Source organism: Clytia hemisphaerica, unplaced genomic scaffold, assembly GCF_902728285.1.
Source record: "Clytia hemisphaerica strain Z4C2 unplaced genomic scaffold, Clytia hemisphaerica genome assembly, whole genome shotgun sequence".
Taxonomy (NCBI): domain Eukaryota; kingdom Metazoa; phylum Cnidaria; class Hydrozoa; order Leptothecata; family Clytiidae; genus Clytia; species Clytia hemisphaerica.
In genome coordinates, this window is record NW_027104353.1 from 930,481 (window position 1) to 950,986 (window position 20,506).

General features: G+C 34.9%; 1 protein-coding gene and 1 long non-coding RNA gene across 2 annotated transcripts; both read right to left on the bottom strand.

Annotated features, from left to right (window-relative positions):
* Positions 1-1,052: 1,052 nt before the first annotated feature.
* LOC136818062 (uncharacterized) lies at positions 1,053-11,100 on the bottom strand. Its single transcript, XM_067074425.1, has 10 exons — positions 10,993-11,100; positions 8,352-8,715; positions 7,656-8,013; positions 4,641-4,725; positions 4,420-4,493; positions 4,090-4,197; positions 3,622-3,750; positions 2,912-3,029; positions 2,456-2,643; positions 1,053-1,881 (listed from the first exon to the last, which is right to left on the bottom strand). The coding sequence occupies exons 1-10, from the start codon at positions 11,039-11,041 to the stop codon at positions 1,795-1,797; spliced, it is 1,560 nt and encodes a 519-aa protein (XP_066930526.1). The 5' UTR covers positions 11,042-11,100; the 3' UTR covers positions 1,053-1,794.
* A 4,219-nt stretch (positions 11,101-15,319) lies between these two features.
* LOC136818120 (uncharacterized) lies at positions 15,320-17,127 on the bottom strand. Its single transcript, XR_010848206.1, has 3 exons — positions 17,053-17,127; positions 15,608-15,715; positions 15,320-15,440 (listed from the first exon to the last, which is right to left on the bottom strand). It is a non-coding gene; the product is annotated as an uncharacterized lncRNA (long non-coding RNA).
* Positions 17,128-20,506: the final 3,379 nt, after the last annotated feature.

A 20,506-nucleotide genomic window follows, 5' to 3' on the forward strand; every position in this document is an offset into this window, starting at 1 on the left:
AGAAATTAGTAAAAAATTAAAAATCCTATTTTTTGCTGACGTAATCAAAACTTTGAAAAAAATTTTTTTCAAGTGATCGACTTTAGTGAGATACATCTTTAGTGAAAGTTTGATAACAATTGGATAAACCATTCTTGAGAAATTCAATTTTCAGTTTTTATGACGTCATCGATTATGACGTCAAAATCAGTTTTTGCGGTTTTTCGCGAAAATGAACGAAAAAACAATTAGGTTACACATCAGGTTAGAAACTTCATCATAGTAGCCTTCAGGTTCAGTTATTTGTTTGGTCATTTTCTGTCGACTAATGCGATCTAAAAATTATGGTAATTTTCAGTTTTTAAGACATGCCATAACTTATCCGAGGTCACACCTACTCTCAGCTCAGAGCATTTTACTAACTAGATCAGATTACTCTACTCACTCGCTGAGTTGGCGGAACTCACAACCCTCAAATTGTAAGGTGAATACTCTACCGACTGGCCCGGGGGGGCACTCGATCTGAAAACGACCATACGTTCGGCCCAAAATTTTGCTTCTAAAATCGGACCCTTACAGTGCAGTGAATTTCCATGAAAAATCATACCCTTACAGTGCACTTTTTAAAAATTTCTCGCCCGTAAGGGCGAAAATTTTTGCAATTTTCCTAGAAAATGTGGAATTTTTCCTCCAAAATTGACCAACTTTGTTCCATTTTTACCAAAAAATTGGCCTTTTACCACAATTTCCTACCCTTACAGTGCAGTTCAGTGCAGTTTTGTAATTTCCTACCCTTACAGTGCACTAGCTGAACTATGAAAAACCTACCCTTAAGGGCCGAACGTCTGGTAGGTCATTTACCTTGAGTGCCCCCCCCCCCCCCCCGGGCCGACTGGGCTACCCGGCCACTAATGTTAAAGACCAATCATTTTGCAAATACATTTTCTGTTAGAAAGATAAAATGTGGACTGGACTCATATTAGGGCTTTTGTAAACTTGATACATTGACGATATCTAAAGGAAAAAAATCGGAAATAATAATTACAATTGAATAAAATCTAAGTTCAAAATAAACTATTATTCGGATGAAGCTGCAAGATTATATTGTAGGTGTATACTATACACCTACATATGCAGAGATGTAAGATGTAAACAAATTCCTAACTTCCAAGGAAAGAAACTATTGGTCACTGCAATCATAGTCCTTATAAAAAACCCTGGTCTGGAAGCCTATTGTTGTAACTTTTTGTTCCTTTGTTAATAACGATTATAAAAATCAATTTTCTCAGTTTTTGATCACGTTACCAAAATACTCCTCTTGGGATTGGTTCAAAAGTTAATCACATGATCAAAAGGTGAGCAAAACAAAATAATTTCTCAACGCAAGTTCAAGCTCGCAACAATAGAAAGAAACGAAAGGCTTCCAGACCGGGGTTTTTTATACGGACTATGCTGCGATCCTTCAGGATCCTTTCAAATTTCTGAAAAAATCCCATATTCACAAATTTTTTGCGAGAATTTTTGGAGCACTTGTAACGTTTGAAGGAGATCTGTTTTTTTCTAGCCATCCCCTGAATTAAACTTTTACATCCGCCAAATTAAATTCCCGCCAAAGTTTCTTCTAAAAATGTATTAAAATTCAAACATTATATAATTCATTTTAATGACAGCGTGTGTGCTGCTGTATAAAAATCTCCGATAAATTTAAAAATGGTTTCATTGTTTACAAAGGTGTTTGTGACACCTGAACGGAATACAAACAAAAGGTATCTTCTATCCACAAACCTTGTGGATACCAGTGCACTCAACCAGAATTCAGCCATAGCATCGACTGAAACATTTCATTTTACCATAAATGCACACACATGTGGAGCATGAGCTTCGTACCGCTGTTTGTCCAGGCTAAATGAAGATTAAAGTGTTTGAAACATTCGATTTTAATTTATTACTGTGAATGAACATACTAAGGAACTTCTAATATTGAAAGGTCTCCTTAACTCGAACAAGTTTGCTGGTTCCTTCACTCTAAAAGGTTTTATTTTTAAACTCATCAAGTTTTTTCACATTGGATTGACATACTTGTAGAGCAAGATTGGCCAGAAAGGGAAAAAGGAGAACATTTTTTGCTCATATCAGCATAATATAACAATAGGCAGACACTGTCCTGATATGGAATAATGTGTCTGATATGAAACGGGAGCACTTATGTAAAAATAAAACCCTTTAACAAACCCTTATAACTCGAAATTTGTATAACTTGGTCAAGTTTGCGTTCCCCGTGCGTATTCGGATTATGGAGATTCCATTGTATTATAAGAATGAAATAATTTTAACATTTCAGCCACTGTATTGTGTTATCTAAAATATGGCCACCATTTGACGAAGTTTAGCCGCTCAGAAGTGGTAAAAAATAAGCCGGCTGATGTTTTTTAAAGCTTTTTGCCGCGGCTTTTGCATATAGAAATTTGAAACAAACCTGATAAACAATTTTTCCAGATCTGCATGGACAATTTCCAAGTTTGATGCAAAGTCTGTCCTCATTTTCAGCATAACCTTCCGGACAATGACAACCAGGTTTTTTTGTCGGACAGACGAAATCAGGTCCGTCACTGCATGTTCTCTTACAACCCATATAATATTTTCTGTCCAAAGAACAGGTTTCATCTAGAGGGGGATGAGAAGATTTTATAATTAAAAATCCAATGCAAAAACAATCTTTTTTTAAAAAGTCATACGCTTTTGCACATAAAAATGAAAATTGAAAATATAAAGCTCATTTTAGTTTTTTCTGCGTTTCAATCATGTATCACGCACGCTTTTCGAAGTCATACTAAGACTATCATCTATGACTCATAGACCACGCCAACACGCCAAAAAAATTTGACCACGCTATCACAAAAACCAATTTAATTTAATTAAGTAAAAATCTTACTTCCACATTTGGGACAGCACTCGTTTTGCAATTTAACAGGTTCCAGTCCTTCACAATCATCTTTTGTCAGCGGTGGATCACGACAAGTAATGGTACGAGGTGCATATTTCTTGAATCCCTGTTTGAAGAGCATGTAATGATCATACTCGAACTCCCTGTATTCGTTTATTTATGATACCGATATAACTCAAAAAAGATATTGTATCACGTCTCAATCAATAAAATCAAAAGATGGTGCAAGTGGCTCTGGCTAAGAGATTGAGTATATGGAACCATTATGATATGCACGTACCCAACAGCTGATTGGTTACAGGTTGACGTAATAATTGATTTTACGTCACTTACAAACCAATCATCTGCTGGGTGTATGGATGCGATTTCAGAAGATATTACAATGGTGCATATCATGCATAGTATATAAGAATCCCATGAAGAAAAAACGATTGTTTTTGGGAAAAGACGTTATGGATAAACGTTGGTTACAGTTGAGATTATTTCCCTAATTAGATCTACAAGGGAACTAAAGATTTTCTGCGAATTCTAGAAAGATTTGGATAACGGTGGATATTTTATAAAACTTTCAAGCTGAGGAGACCAAATGTTATAGTTAAAATATTTAGATAGATTTCAAATAGAGGTTCAAATTAGAAAGAGCAGTTGAATGTATCTTTCTTATACTATGATGTAATCAGTAATCTGTTTCGAAATACCTTGCGGCGACATTCATGTTCTTTACAGACATCTTCAGAATCGATCCATTTTTCTCCTTCTCTGTACATTTTCTTTGTTTTCGGGTCTTTGCATTCGAGACAAATCCATTCTTCAACAACCTTCGTTTTCTAGTGAAGTAAAAAAGTATATTCATCTGATGACTGTCTGCGGAGCGTGGAGTGAGGAAGTTTATTCCATATTCTATATCCTGGAGTGCGTTACTTAACGTTACTTAACACAGTCCCGGTATCACTGGAAAAATTAGCAAAATTTGGTCCCCGATGGGAAGAATACCCTACAATTTCAGACTGACGGGGAAACTGACGTTGTTTCCCTCCCAATTTTAAATTCTAAAACTCATCAAAATAACATCCAAAATAAAACTTGATGATGGCTGCCCTGGAATCGAGGATGGTAGGGGGTGTTATTAGAATGTTAACAATCAAAATATAATAAAAATAGTTTACATTCGAGCAACGATATAAAATACACGAATCTGTAGGATGACGCCATGTTTCTCCACGATATCTGGTGGGGTCTGTCTCAGGACATGTCAAACTTGTCCTGTATGAGCCCTAAAATGAAAAAAGTGCGTTATCAATTCAAATATGACGCGAAACTAAAAACTTTTCGACCGCGGGTTTACAAGAATCTAGGTACACCGAGCTGTAAATAGCAGAAACATTTTTCATAAGAAAATAATTTACAGCTTGGACATCCATGTCTGAAATATTTCGTTATTAAGTTTGCGACATAACAGATTAAAAAATATTAAAAACAAATTTGAAGTGCCTTACTGCAGCAGATAAAGCCAAAAACTCTTTCAGTTTTGCATCACTGTATTCATTTGCGAGTGGTTCTGATGGGATTTCTAGAGTATAAAAAGGAAATTTAAGGGAGCGTTAAAACTGTTGGGCATCTTCCCATGTTTGATTTTGCCGAATCAAGAAAACTACTATTAATGAATTTTGTCAAGACTTACCAAGTTTATTTGCAAAGATAAATCCTTTAATCATACCTTGTTTATCGAAGTCGGCATCACAAGGACTGTAAAACTTGAAAGCCAATGGACCATTTATAATTTGTGTTTTGATCATCGGACCCTAAATTAAAAAAAGGTTGAAACAGTTCTGCAAGACCATATTCATCAATCTTGATAAACAACTTGAGGACTGGAACGAAGAACAATGACAATTCTTAAATAAAGAGGATTAGGACGTTTTTTATTCAGTGGAATTTCCACTCGGAATGCGTTTTCAGCTAGAAAAAGTTTCCGAGTGGAAAATTTACATCAGTTTCCATTTTCCGCTGCGGGAAACCTTTTGTGTGACATAAAAAATATTCCATTTTTCCGCGAAAACTGCTTTAAAGATTTCCAAAATGGCGGTTTTGAACAAGAGATTCTTACTGAGGAAAAAGCTTTTTCTGCTCCTAATACACCTTTTCGACCGTAGCCACAAATTGCCGCGCGGGCATTTTTTTGTCCACTTTATCCTTCCCTAATCTCAGAAAGCGCAGATGCATGAATACGATGGCCCAGAGTGCTCAATCACGCACTTCTGACTTTTTGTCACGGCGGGAAATTTCCAAGCGAGCGGCCCGCGCAATGTAATTTTTTTACAAGTTAAAATTTCCGCTTTAATTGCTAGTCAGCAAAATTTTCCCTCAGCGGCAAAAATCGGGAAATTTTCGGGCTTAAATCGGGGAAGAAAAAATTGACCAAATATCAACTTTGTGAAAACAAGAAGTGCGTGTTTTTGAGCCTTCTGCTGGGAACGCCAAAATAACTCGAGTCGAGAATCTACAGAAAGGAAAATAACTCGAAAATTTAAAAGAACGAAAATAAACCGAGTGGAGTTAAAAAATGAGAAATAACTCGAAAATTCAAAGGGAGGAAAAATACTCGAGTTAAAATACCAGAAATAACTCGAAATTTTAAAGTCAAAAAAAAACCGAGTTACGGAAATTGAGAATGACTTCATAGAAGGTACTAGGCTGCTGGCATCCACTAACGGATTCGTGCTCCTTATATATACTACCTGTGGTTTTGTAGAGGTCTGCGATTCAGACTAAGAAGGTACAAAATGACGTCAATATTTATTTCCGAAACTAACGTATTTTTTTCGTAACTCGATTCTTTAACTCGAGAAAAATAACTTTCCGAGCCTCTTCGCCATATTATCATCAACTCATTTATTAAAACTCGGTATCTTTTTTGCTGACAAGAACGGCTATCTTTCGAGAGGGACTTTTGCGTCTCTAAAATATTTTTAGAAGTGCGCAGTGTTGTCATAAAAAAGTCGGAAGTGCGCAGTGTCTCGTGAGCCTTCTGGGCCATGACCCTAGACAGTTCTAGTTCACAAATTTTATAAGAACTGGAAGTGCGTGGTGAGCCTTAGGGGCTTTAGACATAAAGGAAGGATTCAAATCATAAAATACTCTGCAAAGGTAATCGTCCATAAAGTCAAAAGTACGAGAAAGGTGATGTGATGCTATAAGGTCAAGTCACACGAAGATACAATAAAATAAACAATGAAAACCTTAAAGCCAAACATGAACGAATGAACATGTTGTATGGGCAGAGAATTTACTTGACCCTGTCAGAGCTTAAGGGCTCTGACCATTGTGAATTTTTCATAATTGCCGTGTTTACAATGTGTTTTCTGACTGATGTAACCAATAAAACTATGGCATGTTATACATTTTCTGTTAGACAAACTATTCCTGAATCTGAAAATTCAAAAATTGCATTGAAAAAATTTGACGAGGAAGAAAATGAAGACTTTTGCGAGGAAGAGTATTTCAACTTTGAAGACCTTAGTTTAGGCGAAGAAAAAACATTTTGAAAAATTTTTCTCAGTAGATGGTGTATCCTTTACCGAACAATAAAAATTTTTGCGGAAAATTTTTGTAAATGCTTCTTTGTCTCGAAATCTTCAAAATAGTGGTTTTTCATCAATTTTTTATCTGGATTTTGCTTAAAAAAACAGCCATAACTTTTGACACATCTTTTTAGAAAAATTTTCCGCAAAATTTAAGATAGTTCAATTCTTTGCGGACAGTTTGAAAAAAGTTCGAAACAAAAATCTTAATTACCCATTAAAGGGAACGACGCATGGTATATTTATGAAATGCTGATCTAGCATTGGCACAAACATCCATACGGAGGAGTATTTAGGAGTGCTGGATCATAACAAAAACCAAAAGTGACTTTATTCCAAAAAATATATTCAAAAAAGTGAATATAATTTACTATAATGTTCAACAACAACACAAAAAGACTTACATAAAACTGAAAGAAAAAAAGAATGTCTTTTTCTTTTGAATGAAATCGAATGTTTCTATATTTAAATGAAGACATTCTATTGTGAATTTATTCGGAAACGTCTTTGCAATCTTTTTGTTTACATTTTGTCTTCATTCACTTTCGTTTACTGTTGAAAACATAACAAAGTTTTAGCTATACTCTTAAACCGCGTATAACAGTCGGTTAAGCCAATCAGCTTTCGAGCTGACATCAGCATGTATTTCAGAGTATACCATGGAAGTACCAGCAACCCCGACCCCTACTATAAGTATAGCGCTATTCCCTTTAAGGTGATTCAACATATTATTAACGTCTTTTTAAAGTTCATAACGTCATTTTTGCAATTAAGTTTTTAATTACTCTGAAGGGGTTTGATTAAAAAGCAATTTATAAAGGCAATTCTTTATTAAAAGTGTTAAAGAATCTAAAAGATAACTTTTATGTTCAGATACTCAAATCAATTTTCTGACTATGGTCAGAGCCCTTAATACACCTTTTCAACTGTAGCCGCCAATTGCCGCGCGGGCATTTTTTGGATCGAGTTTAGGAGGATAACTAAATAATTAAGTAGCACGCGCCTGACCGTGCGATTACGGTTGAAAAGGTGAATTGTTAGAATACTTTTTCCTTCAATTTGCCAAATCTTTTATAAATTTCCTTATTTTCAACTTGCAAACGCTGTCTCGTGTTTTTGTTTTACATCAAAGTAAAATGATGAAAACTAACGGGAAATCTTCTTGCTGCTTTTAAACCACTACTGACATTCTGCTTTTCAAGAATACATCCGAAACTTGCAAATCCATAGGGTACATAATCATCAAATGGACCATTCTTCAATTGAATTCTTCCAACTTCATTACAATTCACTCTGATTTGTGCTTCCACTTTTTCCACTTCTCTTCGTTTTCGAACACGGATATTAGCTGGTTCATCTAGTTTGACTTCTTTACCACCAGTTCGGATACGTACCAAAAGTTTGTACCATTGACCAGGTTTGAATTCGTCTTTCATAATATAGATATGTTCTACAGATCCTTTCTGTTTCGGTATATATTGGCTGATGTACAAAATCTGTTTCAAGTTTCTAGTTAAAGTAAAGGAAAATCAAAAGATTGTGTCGCTATATTAGTGCCCTTGACTGATGCACACAGGGGTAACTTGTAAATTTTGAAAATTTGACGTGAAACAGGCAGTGTGGAGACAAATAACAACTTATTTTTTTCCGGGCTGAACTTTACAGATACAGGTTTTCGGTTTTCTAAGGATAAGGTTTAAATGTAGGAAATGTTCGAAGATTTTTATAATCAGCGCTTTTGCACGGGACCAGGACACTGATACAGGGATGTCTAAAAACATTTTTGTATAAAAGGTAACATCATGCATATATTTTCATAAAGTTGGGGAAATAAGGACAAAAATTACCCTTTAGCAGAGTTACCATCTTCAATAGGCCCTCCAGCATCTGATCTTTTCATTAAACCAATGGAAAACAAAATTTCTTGAGATCCTCCTTGCAGAGAGAAGAATTCCCAAACCTCATCTTTATCTAAAGCTCTTGGCATCATAAATTCAGTATAAAATGTCAAATCTTTTGAATTGTGCACTGTTGTGATCAGGTTAGCTGCAGTAGGACCTGATAGATAAATTGGTGGTGCATCTGGTGTGAATTTCAAAGCTTCTATTTTACCACCAGGAGGACCAGGAACCTTTTTCGCTCCAGTTGGTGGATTACTGGGGTCCAGTGAAAAAGTTGAAATGAGATCTGTGAAGTATGATCCATTGCATTCTGGTATAGAGAAAAAAATATTCATACGTGGAGAGTTATGGAGAGCTGTTTGTAGAAATATTCACTCGATTATTTTTTTGATAAAATTTAACATTATCATTCGGTAAATTCAATTATCATTCGGTAAATTCAATATTATCATTCGGTAAATTCAATATTATTATTCGGTAAATTCAATTATCATTCGGTAAATTTAATATTATCATTCGGTAAATGCAATTTGCATTTGGTAAATTCAATTATCATTCGGTAAATTCATTTTACATTCATTTCAAAGTTTTCATTTGATTTCTTTCATTTGGTTTGATAGAAGTTTAATCTCATTCTGCAAGAAATTCAATATTTTATTTTATTAATTTATTCAACCATTACTTTTAAAGGCAACACGTCATTTTTCATGTGGGTTAGAATCGCAACAGATAAAACCGACGTTTTTGTGACTTTTTTAACACGTAGTAATATCCCCCATGATGCAACGGGTGGGTAGGGTAAAAGGGAAAACAAAATGTGCACTTTTTGATGAATACCCAGATTGCTCACGAGAATTTTTTGACACGCATCCCACGCGATCGTATTTAATCGCCCGCGCATGTATGCTGTGTCCATCGCAAGAACAAGATTCTCCTCTCTTGAGACTTTAAGAAGATTGGAAAGTGTCTTAATCATCCCAGATGAAAATAAGGAATATTTATGTAATCAAATTTATGGATGTAGTAAGTAAGGGTGGCTGAGTGGTTAAGGCGATGGTTTGAAGTACAGGCGGTGATCTGTTTTGAGAGTTTGAATCCCATACAGTGCGGTGATGTTTGTGTTATTTTGTCAGTGTTGAACAAACTTTTCTGGTTTTATAAGCCATGACTTCGTGTTGGATACGCACGAATCAGACGGATTAAAATGTCGTTCTTTCTCCAAAAAGGAGATGGCTATGACGTAGAGACGGCAAGACACGCTCTGCACCGAGACATGATGATCGATGAATCTCCATCAATTGAATTTACAGAATGAGAATAGAATTTACCGAATGAAAATAGATTTTACCGAATAAAAATAGAATTTGATTGATAATAATAATAAAGAATTTACCGAATGAAAATAGAATTTATTTTGAATGATAATAAAATTTACCGAATGATAATTGAATTTACCGAATAATAATTGAATTTACCGAATGCAAATTGCATTTACCGAATGATAATATTGAATTTACCGAATGAGAATTGAATTTACCAAATGAGAATTGAATTTACCGAATGATAATTGAATTTACCAAATGAAAATATTGAATTTAATCAAAAAAATAATCGAATGAATATTTCTACAAACGGCTCTCCATAGAGAGTAGTGTAGAAGTGCCATAAGACGTACAACAACAATCTTTCACGAAGATTGTTTGCCATAAGCCTATTTCATAGGATTCGTAGTACATGATTTTTCTACGTCACTGTGGTAATCAACTTTTTGTGGCTGAGTCCTTATTTGCGAATGAAATTAATTAAGTTTTACAAAGGCAAAAACAATGGAAAAGAGTTTTTGAATTCTACAGTCAATTAAATAATGACAAAAAGTCTATTTTTTCAACGTCTTTCTCGAACGGAAATCTGCTCAGATATTTGCATTCGCTCCTCTAAATTGAATAGAAAAAATATGTATAACAGATGCACGAATCCTTTGAAATAGCCTAATCACAATCAACTCTCTCTAATTTGAACCTCTATTATTCAAATCCAACTTTAATCTAAAATAAAAAAAGCCTGGTCCTCCTCGACTTGGAAAGTCGTATAAAATCTGTAACCGGAATTCATTCATAATTCCAAGAATAATCTTGGTCCCTTGAAGATCAAATTTTAAAAAGTCAACTGTATACACCAATATGTTGCTGATCCTATGGGACCCCCTTCACTGGGAAATTTGGTCAACATTTGGTTCCTGATGGAAAAAATACCCTATATTTCAGACAAGACTTCATTCCCACCAATTAAATTTCAATGTAAAAAACTGTTTCCCAAAATAATCCCCACTGGATTTTTTTATAGCTTGTAACAATATAATTTCTATCCCCATTCATTAGGATATCGATAGAAAGTTTTATCCCCGTTTGGGAAAAAGTTCCACTGGGGCTGTGAGACAGAGGTGTCATCATCCAGTTGATGAAAAAAGTCAACACAAGGTCAATCTACTAACTAAAGTTTTATTATGAACATTGAAAAAAATATTGTTATTTTAGCTAGCAACTCGTTTTTATTTATAAACTCTAAAATGAAACCATAAAGAGCTTACCCAAAAATAAACAAACAACAACAACGAAAACTCTCAAAGTGTCTTCCATTTGATCGAAGGAAGCTTTTAAAAGTGAGATATAAATTATATGACCTTAGAATGACGAGATAAAAGTCAATTGAATAAGTTATAAAAATCAAGATATTTCTATATTGATATAAAATGCTTACCTGATCAAAAATTGAAGGTCAAAATTGATTATTGTTTTAAATTGTCATTAAAGAATATGCAAAAACGTCATTGATTGGAAAGCTATTGATTAAGAAGAAAAAATTCTTAGAATTTCTTATTATTCATTACAATGATTGCGTCAAACTCAAAGCTATTAATGCTCTATTTGGACATTATGAATGTCACATAGACGTTGTATTGACGTTGTGTGCCGTCTGGGTATTCATTGCAATGATTGCGTCAAACTTAAAGCTATATAGTGCTCTATTTGGATAGATTATGCGACCATAGTGATGTATGACCAAAGTCGTTATGGCTATATCAGTACAGAAACTACACGTTTCTTTTTATTAGAACCTAGTTTATAAGAACATATAGGCTGAAATTCGTCGAAAAATTAAGAACATCGTAAGAACATGCCCAGCCTCAGTTTGGAAAAAAATGACAAGAAACTACAATTTTTTCCTCTTTTTAAGCAGTTTTAACCGAATTTAGGGATGGATCTTCAAAAGTCGAGAGTCAAATATTGTCCAAATTTTGCCAAATTTAAGTGCTCTTTATTTTGTATCTTATTGTCGATTTAGAGTAGTCTGAAAAATTAAGAACGCATTTAAGAACATTTTAGGCTGAAAATTGCTAAAGAAAATAAGCACATCCAGGCTCAGCCAAATTTTAGGTGTTCTAATAAAAAAAACAACGTGTAGTCATAAAAATAAACGGCTACATGTAAAAGAGGGTGGAAATCTTCAAAGCTAACTTTTCCAGGCAAAATACATGGAGTAACCTAAGGCACATACCAATATGTGAGGATAGATCTCAATTTTAATCAGCACACATTCAGCGAGAGCAAGGTAACAATGCCAATGATCCAGAATCATGGTTGGGAAAACTAAACTAATCATTTAGAAATCTCAAAAATCTGTTTCCAAGCAACACTCAAGAACCATGCATGCTTTCGGTTTTCAGTTTCATAAATTTTATACAAAGAAAAGAAGACAGAAATAATAATTACAATTATAATTTTAGATAAGTATTTCAAAATATTATAATTATTTCCGACATAAGTAAGAAGTAAGCAATAGTATCAAATTTGTTTGGTATCTGTATATTTTTTTGTGTATATTCTAAAGGTCAAATGAGCTAGCTTTAAATCTGGTGACATTTATAGGCGTTTTCCGTTTCAAACCGTTTACATTCCAGTCGGAAATTCGTTAGTCAGCCATAACATCGACTGAAATATTTCATTTTACCATAAATACACACACAAGTGGAACATGGGCTTTGTACTGCAGCTTGTCCAGGCTAAAGTACGATATAAGTAGGCTGTCAAAAACAGAAGATGCCGTAATCCCTATAACTGTAACGTGCTATCTGGATTCGAAAACTTGGCACCCCGGGGGGGGGGGTACTTAGGCAAAAATAGGTGCTGGGTATGTGCGGACGGTAAGGGTCGGGTTTTTCACCTTTCAAAGTCTCTCTAAGGGTTACAAAAATCAGGAAATTTCAAAGTAGTCTCTCTAAGGGTGGGAAAAATCACAATTTTTAGAAAAAAATTTTGATTTTGAGAGAAAAAATTACAAAAAAGTCTCACTAAGGGTAGGACATTTTTGAAAATCAGAGAAAACTTCTTCGGGTCAACTAAAATTGGTCTCTCTAAGGGTCGGTTTTCGGAGGTCCCGTCCGCACATACCCCTCATTCACCAACCCTAGTACCCCCCCCCGGGCTTGGCACATATCAAGATCGTTTTTGGTACATAATATATTAAAGATTATCCTAAAATGGTAAGAATACTAATTTTTTTCTAATAATAATATTTTACAGATTCCCAGGCCACCGTGCAAGCACATGGGCCTCTAAATTGCTCATAACAGGGTTTGGTGGTTATACAAAGTTTAATTTCAAACAGATATGCAACAATAGTGACAATTTCATCATACTTAAACATTTTCTCTTTCCAAGCTAGACCGAGGTTTTCTTTAAACTCTTGTATTGTAGAAGATTTAACTACTTTTTCAGGTAGGCTATTCCACTGTTGAATGTCCCGATAGTAAAGAGAGTTGCTCTGGGGTTCACGGACACTATCGTTCCCGAAAATTCTTATCAGTTCAGAGTTATTTTCATCTTGATCTTCATCCAATCTATAAATGAAACCCACTGTTTTTTTTTTGTTTGTTGCTTTATTTATACTATAAAATTCATACCTGATAAACAACTCCTCCAGATCTGCATGGACAATATCCAAGTTTGATGCAAAGTCTGTCCTCATTTTCAGCATAACCTTCTGGACAATGACAACCAGGTTTTTTTGTCGGACAGACGAAATCAGGTCCGTCACTGCACGTTCTCTTACAACCCATATAATATTTTCTGTCCGAAGGACAGGTTTCATCTGAAAAAGATAATGATACACAAAATCGCATATCCATTATAATTCTAGGCGCTCCTTTGCTCTTTAGTTAGTTTATTATATGATTCTTATAGTACTCACGAAAAGGTTGTATCGTATCATGTCCATCGGTAAAATCAAAATCAGGTTTCATTTTTTGCGAATCAAAATCTTGTGATTCTTTATCACTTTAACTTCACTTTCAATAATCGAGTCTTGTGATATGAAAGCTTCTCAAATTTGAGTAAGCTCGTGAAATTTGATGAGGCTCAAATTGCAGTGCCGTAGGAAGCATTTTCATATTAGGAGGGGGGCTGAAGTTTAGTGACACCGCGAGGGCCAACCATGGTTTGGCCCGAGGGGAGGAATTTTGAAAATTTGAGCTCTAGATTGCTTAAAAATACACTCAAAACATGCACATAAAGACAATTATGACAAATTAAAAAAGAAAAACTTTGCATTTTGCAAAATAACCATTTTTGAAAAAAATTATTGGGGGGCATAGCCCCCCTTGCCTCCCAGTTGCTACGGCACTGAATTGTATTACCAATATAGGTGGTATAATGTAATGCACTGAGGATCTATTCTTCTTGATCCATATGGAAAATCCCCCAAAGATACAAGCGCAGTTTAAAAAGAAATAAAAAAGACCTCTACAAAACCGCACGTACTCTGAGGAAGAAGCATGAATTCGTTAGTGGATGCCAGCAGCCTAAAGGTTGGTCTCCACTTGCGTCGCACTTCGATCGCACTTTTTCGAGCAATGCTTTCACGCTATTAGTCAAAAGAAAAATGAAGCAACTCCATTGGCGCGATCTAACATAACAGTTGATAAAAGTTGAAATGTGTTCAACTTTTTTTTCGAGCGTGCGCTACATTTTTATGACGTAATCTTTTTTCCAAGCAAAAAGGATTGAAGCCAAAAAGTACGATCGCAGCGCACGCAAGTGGAGAGGCGAGCCTTAACACGACTTAGGTTTTGGATTAAAAAAAATCTTACTTCCACATCTCGGACAGCACTCGTTGGGTAATTTAACAGGTTCCAGTCCTCCGCAATCATCTTTGGTCAGCGGTGGATCAACATAAGTAATGGTGCGAGACTTGATTGAACTAAAACCCTATGATAAAAATAGTGTGATTGATAAAACAGTTCATGTGTGTTTTATATGCCGTGAATACCACAACTTAGCTTTCTCTTAAGTTAAACTGTGGAGACAAGCTGTAAGAATCTATCGCCCACGTCACAACTCCTCTGACATAAAATCGTGACTTGTGAAAATCAGTGAAACAAAACAAGTTTCCTGCAAAAGAATTTTTCTTTGACATCCAAGTGTGTAACAATAGTTCATATATCTTTTACAAGTATTAATTAAATGTAAGATCCTTTAACAAATAATCAAACAGGGTATATGTTGGCAGTAAGCTGAGTATTCCTCATTCCTATAATATGAAACAGTCTGTAACACCTCCTTAACATTAATACTATAGGAAGGAGGAATCAATAGAAAGGGACTGGTTGCCACTTTTTTCTAATGACTGGTTGATGCTTTCTTTCAGAGTGAAAATCTCAGGGGTCAAGACTGGAAGAATTTCCGTCCAGGGATGTATGTTCTAGTTTAAAGCAGACAAAATGTCCCCAGCTGGCACACAATGTTGTTTTAACGTTCAAATAACGTTATTTGGACGTTATGAATGTCACATGGACGTTGTTTTGACATTGTGTGACGTCTGGGTCTCAACATATCGGTACATAAAAAAACTTACACCTGTGCATTCATTTTCCAAACAAATATCTTGGGAATCGATCCATTTTGATTTCTTACGATGTTGTTGCCCTGTTTTAGCATCTTTGCACGTATAACAGTCCCAACTAGTCTCAACTTTTGCTTCCTATTGAGAAAATGTGTACTTTTACATCAGTGTGAAGTAAGTTTGGATGAAGTTAATTTAAGATTAAGAAGGTAAGGCGACAGACAGCAAATATTTGGCCAATTTTTGGCAGTATCATTAGTTAGTTTATCAAAAATTTAAAAATAAATTGGTATAGTTGAACTTACCTTGTTGCATTTATAAAATATGCAAAAATCTGTAGGATGAGACCATATCTCACCATTGTATCTTATTGGATTTGTTCCAGGACATGTTAAACTAGCCTCGTATGAATTCTGAAATTGAATAAGATGCCGTTGTTTTGTTTCAATACACGTATTTGAAATCTTCAAATGTTCTTAAATCTTTGAAATTAAAGCTTAAAAATGTTCTTAACATCATAATATGTTCTTATTTTCATCATTTTGTAATCCCTTTCCTAAGAAATCGGGTGTTTTAAACTCCTCAAAATGTTTTTTACTTGTTCTCAACATTTTGTGTTCTTATATAGTTTGCTTTTTTAAAAATCGTGTATGCTATATGCTATCTACTATCAAACATGACTTGCAAAGATATGTTTCAGATATGTTTATCATCCATTTTTCATGTTCAAAGACAAAAATCTTTTCATTTTCTCTATATTTCTCAGTAAGGTCACGAAACAAGTTGATCTTTTGTTCTTCTATCTGTCAGTGTCATTCGAATGGTCATGGTAAAGGCCATTTCTTGGCAGCTCGCGTCTGTCAAGTCGCAGTATCTGTCAGTACCGTGATTCCTAATCTTTCGGAACTAGGACCCATCCTGAATGCATTCGGAGTAGATCAATCTATCTGTCTAATCAGCACCTTATTCGTCAACCCTATTAACCCCAAGCTTTTTTGATTTATTTTTGATCTAGAAGAGCTATGTCCATGAAATTTGGTACAGATTGATGACGTCACTCAAAAAGCGATGACGTCATCACAAAATTTCCACCTGTCGGAAAAAAAGCTAAAATGCATGGTTTACAAAAATGTCTGTCACAGTCGAACCAATAAAGATATTTAGATTCTGTTTGAAGATTCTGAAAGATAAAAGGCTGTTCTTTAACATAATTACCATTTTTTAATTTTCCATGAAGAATCTATCTTAAAATTGATGCTGAAAATGAGTAAAATTTTCAAAAGTTGATGACGTCATAAATGATGACGTCATCATTTTCAATTATTTTTTTTATTATTTTCAAATTTATATTGCCAATCACGTGTCAAAATTTGAAAATGATTGGATAAATAGTTCAAAAGTTATCAGCACTTTAAAATATTGAGTTTTAAGCGATTTTAGCTGGGTTTTATGTCATGTTTCACAATAAAGTCATAAAATCTGATCTGGACAAGCTATGACCTTAAAATTTTGCACAAGTATTCTCAATAAGATTTTATTAAAAGTCAGAATTTCAAGTCGTTTAAATAATTTTTCTTTGAGATATACACGAAAGAACTCCAGTGTGGTAGATTCTACCCCCCTGGGGATAATAGGGTTAAGCCTTTACAGGCTAAACAGGAAAGAAAACTGCCCCAATCGTAGCATACCGTAATTGAGGGACTTCCCTGACTATCTTCCCAGTCTTATTAATCAGAACGTTTTTACTTACAATTGCAGACAGTTCCAAAAACTCATTCAACTGTGTGTCATTGTATTCATTTGCAAGTGGTTCGGATGGGATTTCAAGAGTGAAAAAATATTAATCAAATATAGGTTAAGAGAACCTTGACGATTATTGGAGTACAATCCTGGCATTTAATGTTTGTCCAGAAATTGTCTGATTTCATTGAAAATGTGACCCTCCTCCCCCAGTTCCATAGCAAATTTTTATATCTGTGTTTTTCTGCGACGGAGACGGTAAGCTTCTAATATATCTACACCCTGACTGACTGAGGACGACGATAAATCAGCACTTTTTTACTGCGGGTTATTCCAAATCGCTTCAGTCATTCCACTATCCTCAAAAGTGAAAATGTCGGTGTTTTTTACACTTTTGGCGAAAACGTGAAGTTTTTTAAAACACGTTTTAAAAATAAATACAAATTGCACCTTTTCTTAATTGGATATCAGGGGATCGGCAAAGGATTGAAGATTCCATTCCTTTTTTCCCGAGCCTTCTAGAGAAACTAAGCTAGTACTTATAACCTTTGAAAGTTAGGAGCACGTTAGGATTAAACGGTTCCATAATGAAAATGGATTATGGATTCCAAGAGCAATAACTTTTGATATAACGTGGCTTTAGAACTGAAATTTTGCAGGATGGAGCATTTATGTACTTTCTATTCCTAAATAAAAAATCTTCCAGCTGGGAGCAGTTTGGAATTATTTATTCCTGATTTCTTTTTGAGTTTGAGCCTTTTTGAACTGAGGATTGGAGTATGTTTATTTGACATTAAGTAGTTCGAATTTAACTATTTGGAAGGTTTGGGTCCCTAAGACCACGAAAATAAAATTTTCCACTAGAATAGAGCATCCAAGGATTATGGAATCCTTCATTGAAAGAAGCATACTTTGCCTTATCCAAAATGAGCGTATTAGTCTGGAATGAAATATCCTACAAGGCTCTAAACTGATTTTTTACGTTACTTGATATGTCGTTACGTCATGCCTTAAAATAAGCTCAGATAGAGCCCCAAAGGATTAATAATCCATTTTGCGAAAAGTTGGGGCGGGGTTGGGTGCACACTTCAATCGCTTTAAATTGGAGTTTTTAATCCTAAAACGCTCGTGAAATCGCACTTTTTGGTATCTGAGAATGTTTTAACGTAAAGTGCAATTGACTTTTGATTGATTTTAGATTGTAATCAGCCCATTTTAACGATGAAATGTATCTTTTATAATTGTTCAAGTTCAGAGATGTTTTCCGGATGGAATTTCAGATCCAAAAGTGCTCTTCATCATTGTTTCATAAAATATGGAGATCGTGTGACATGTTGAGACCATCAGAATAAATCCAAGAGCCACGTAACTCTCATAATTCCAAAGTTCATAAAATCTAATATTTTGGAATGTTGAATCCTTCTTCGCTCCTGGGACCAAAACCAAAGCTCTAAGCTCGTGTGCTCCACCTTTTTGGAAGATTTCATCCCAAAATCCTTGTTGAAACTTATATTATTCAACAAAAGCCGTTTTTTAGAAAATTTAATGTCACGTTTTCGCCAAAAGTGTAAAAAACACCGACAAATACATAAACTGGCTAATGGCGAGCTCAGTGAAGAAAACCATCCCTCAGATTTACCAAAAACACTCTTCCAACATTGAACAACGGTGGCGTAACACTGAAATCTTCTCAACAATAACATATGCCAGGATTGTTGTTCAAAGGAAGCAAGCTTGATTTGAAAATGGACAAGAAAAATATTTTGACAACCAGGCTATGTTTGGGAGCCTTTTTCTTTTTTTTGTTTTTTCTGTTACCGTTCTTAATGAAAATATGTCGAAACCCAATATACCTGTATGAAAAGTAGTCTGGGTAAAGTTTGTATGTGAAGACCGTGAAGAATGCCAAATTATTTCAATGTTTTAAACTTTCATCAACAATCCATAATTCAGGGATTCCCGCTCTTTGCTTCCAAGAGTGGGGACCACGTTCCTATTATCAGCTTTTTGATGCTTACTGATAGGGCCAAGTAATATTCTCTGGCGTTCCATCCAGTGACGTAAATAAATTCCCTGAGTATCAGAGACTGAGAATATTTCAACCTCTGAAGACCAATAATAGAAACTCTATCACGCATGTGTCAATCTAATCACTGTAGAAAAAATCAAAGATGAAGAGCAAATATTACCATATTGATTTCTAGCAGACTGTATCAGTATGCAGTTTACTATTTACGAATTCCCCAGAAACCTCTAAGTGTAATTGAAATGAGTTTCTTTCAAAAGAAATCTTTTACATGATCCCCAAATGTATATAACAGTAATTACTAAACTTTTAATTATGAAAATGTCACTTCAATTGAATCGAAATAATAGACTTTATGTTATGATTCTCTATCACTGACTCTTTTTAAAAAGTATTGATGACATTTTTGAGTTGTGTTTTCAACGACGGGAATAAAAATATCAACTTTGAACTTCATCCAAGATCCTGGATGATCGTCATGGTTACTTTTCTCTGCGTTGATTGCACGCTGAATAGAATCTGGATTGGTCGGCACAGTGTCAATATATGATTTCGACCTGTGCTTTTCACGGTAGTAAATAAAGCCTGTAATACACGGGGACGAAGTTGGAAGAGCCCCTCCAGCAGATTTTCAATTCCAGCAATCACGCAATTTTTTTCTTTCCAAATTCACGTATTCAGGCAATCTTTTTTCGAATTTCACGCAATTTCTGTTAACGCAAAGTTTTCCAATTCACGCACTCACGCACTTTTTTAAATTTTCACGCATTCACGCATAAGTGAAAAAGCCGATTCATGCACTTGTGAAAGCGAAAAAGTCAATTCACACAAACCGTTGGAGTCCCTTCAAATGTTCTGTTCAGTTCATAGGTAGCCGAGCAAGCTGGTCGCACACCCTGTGAAAACAACCGAAAAACCTCCTAAAGTCTTAAATTATTTGGCTATCCACGTTAAATATCGACTCCATCTATCAGATCGAGGTATAACATTCTTAAATATTCTCTCAAGGGACAACACAACCGTTCGTGATACATTCGTTTATATTAAGCAAACCTTTTAAGGTATTTTACCCAGCTGGCACACAACGTCTTTTTTAAGGTTTGTCTAATGTTTACAAAGTTAGATTAACGTTGAAACAACGTTGTGTGCCATATGTTAAGGAAATATTTGCTCCAGTTATCGAGACATCGTCTGTATAAAAATGAGTGATTTGATTTTATACTACCTTGTTTATCAAAGTTGGAATCACAAGGACTGTAAAACTTGAAAGCCAATGGACCATTTATAATTTGTGTTTTAATCATCGGACCCTAAAATAGGAAGAAATTTCAAAATAATTGAAAATCTTTTACAAATACATATAGATATATGTCCTCCGAATCATACAGGATAAGCCCTACTCCTCCCCTGAAGGAATAAGATTCACAGGGCTGACAGA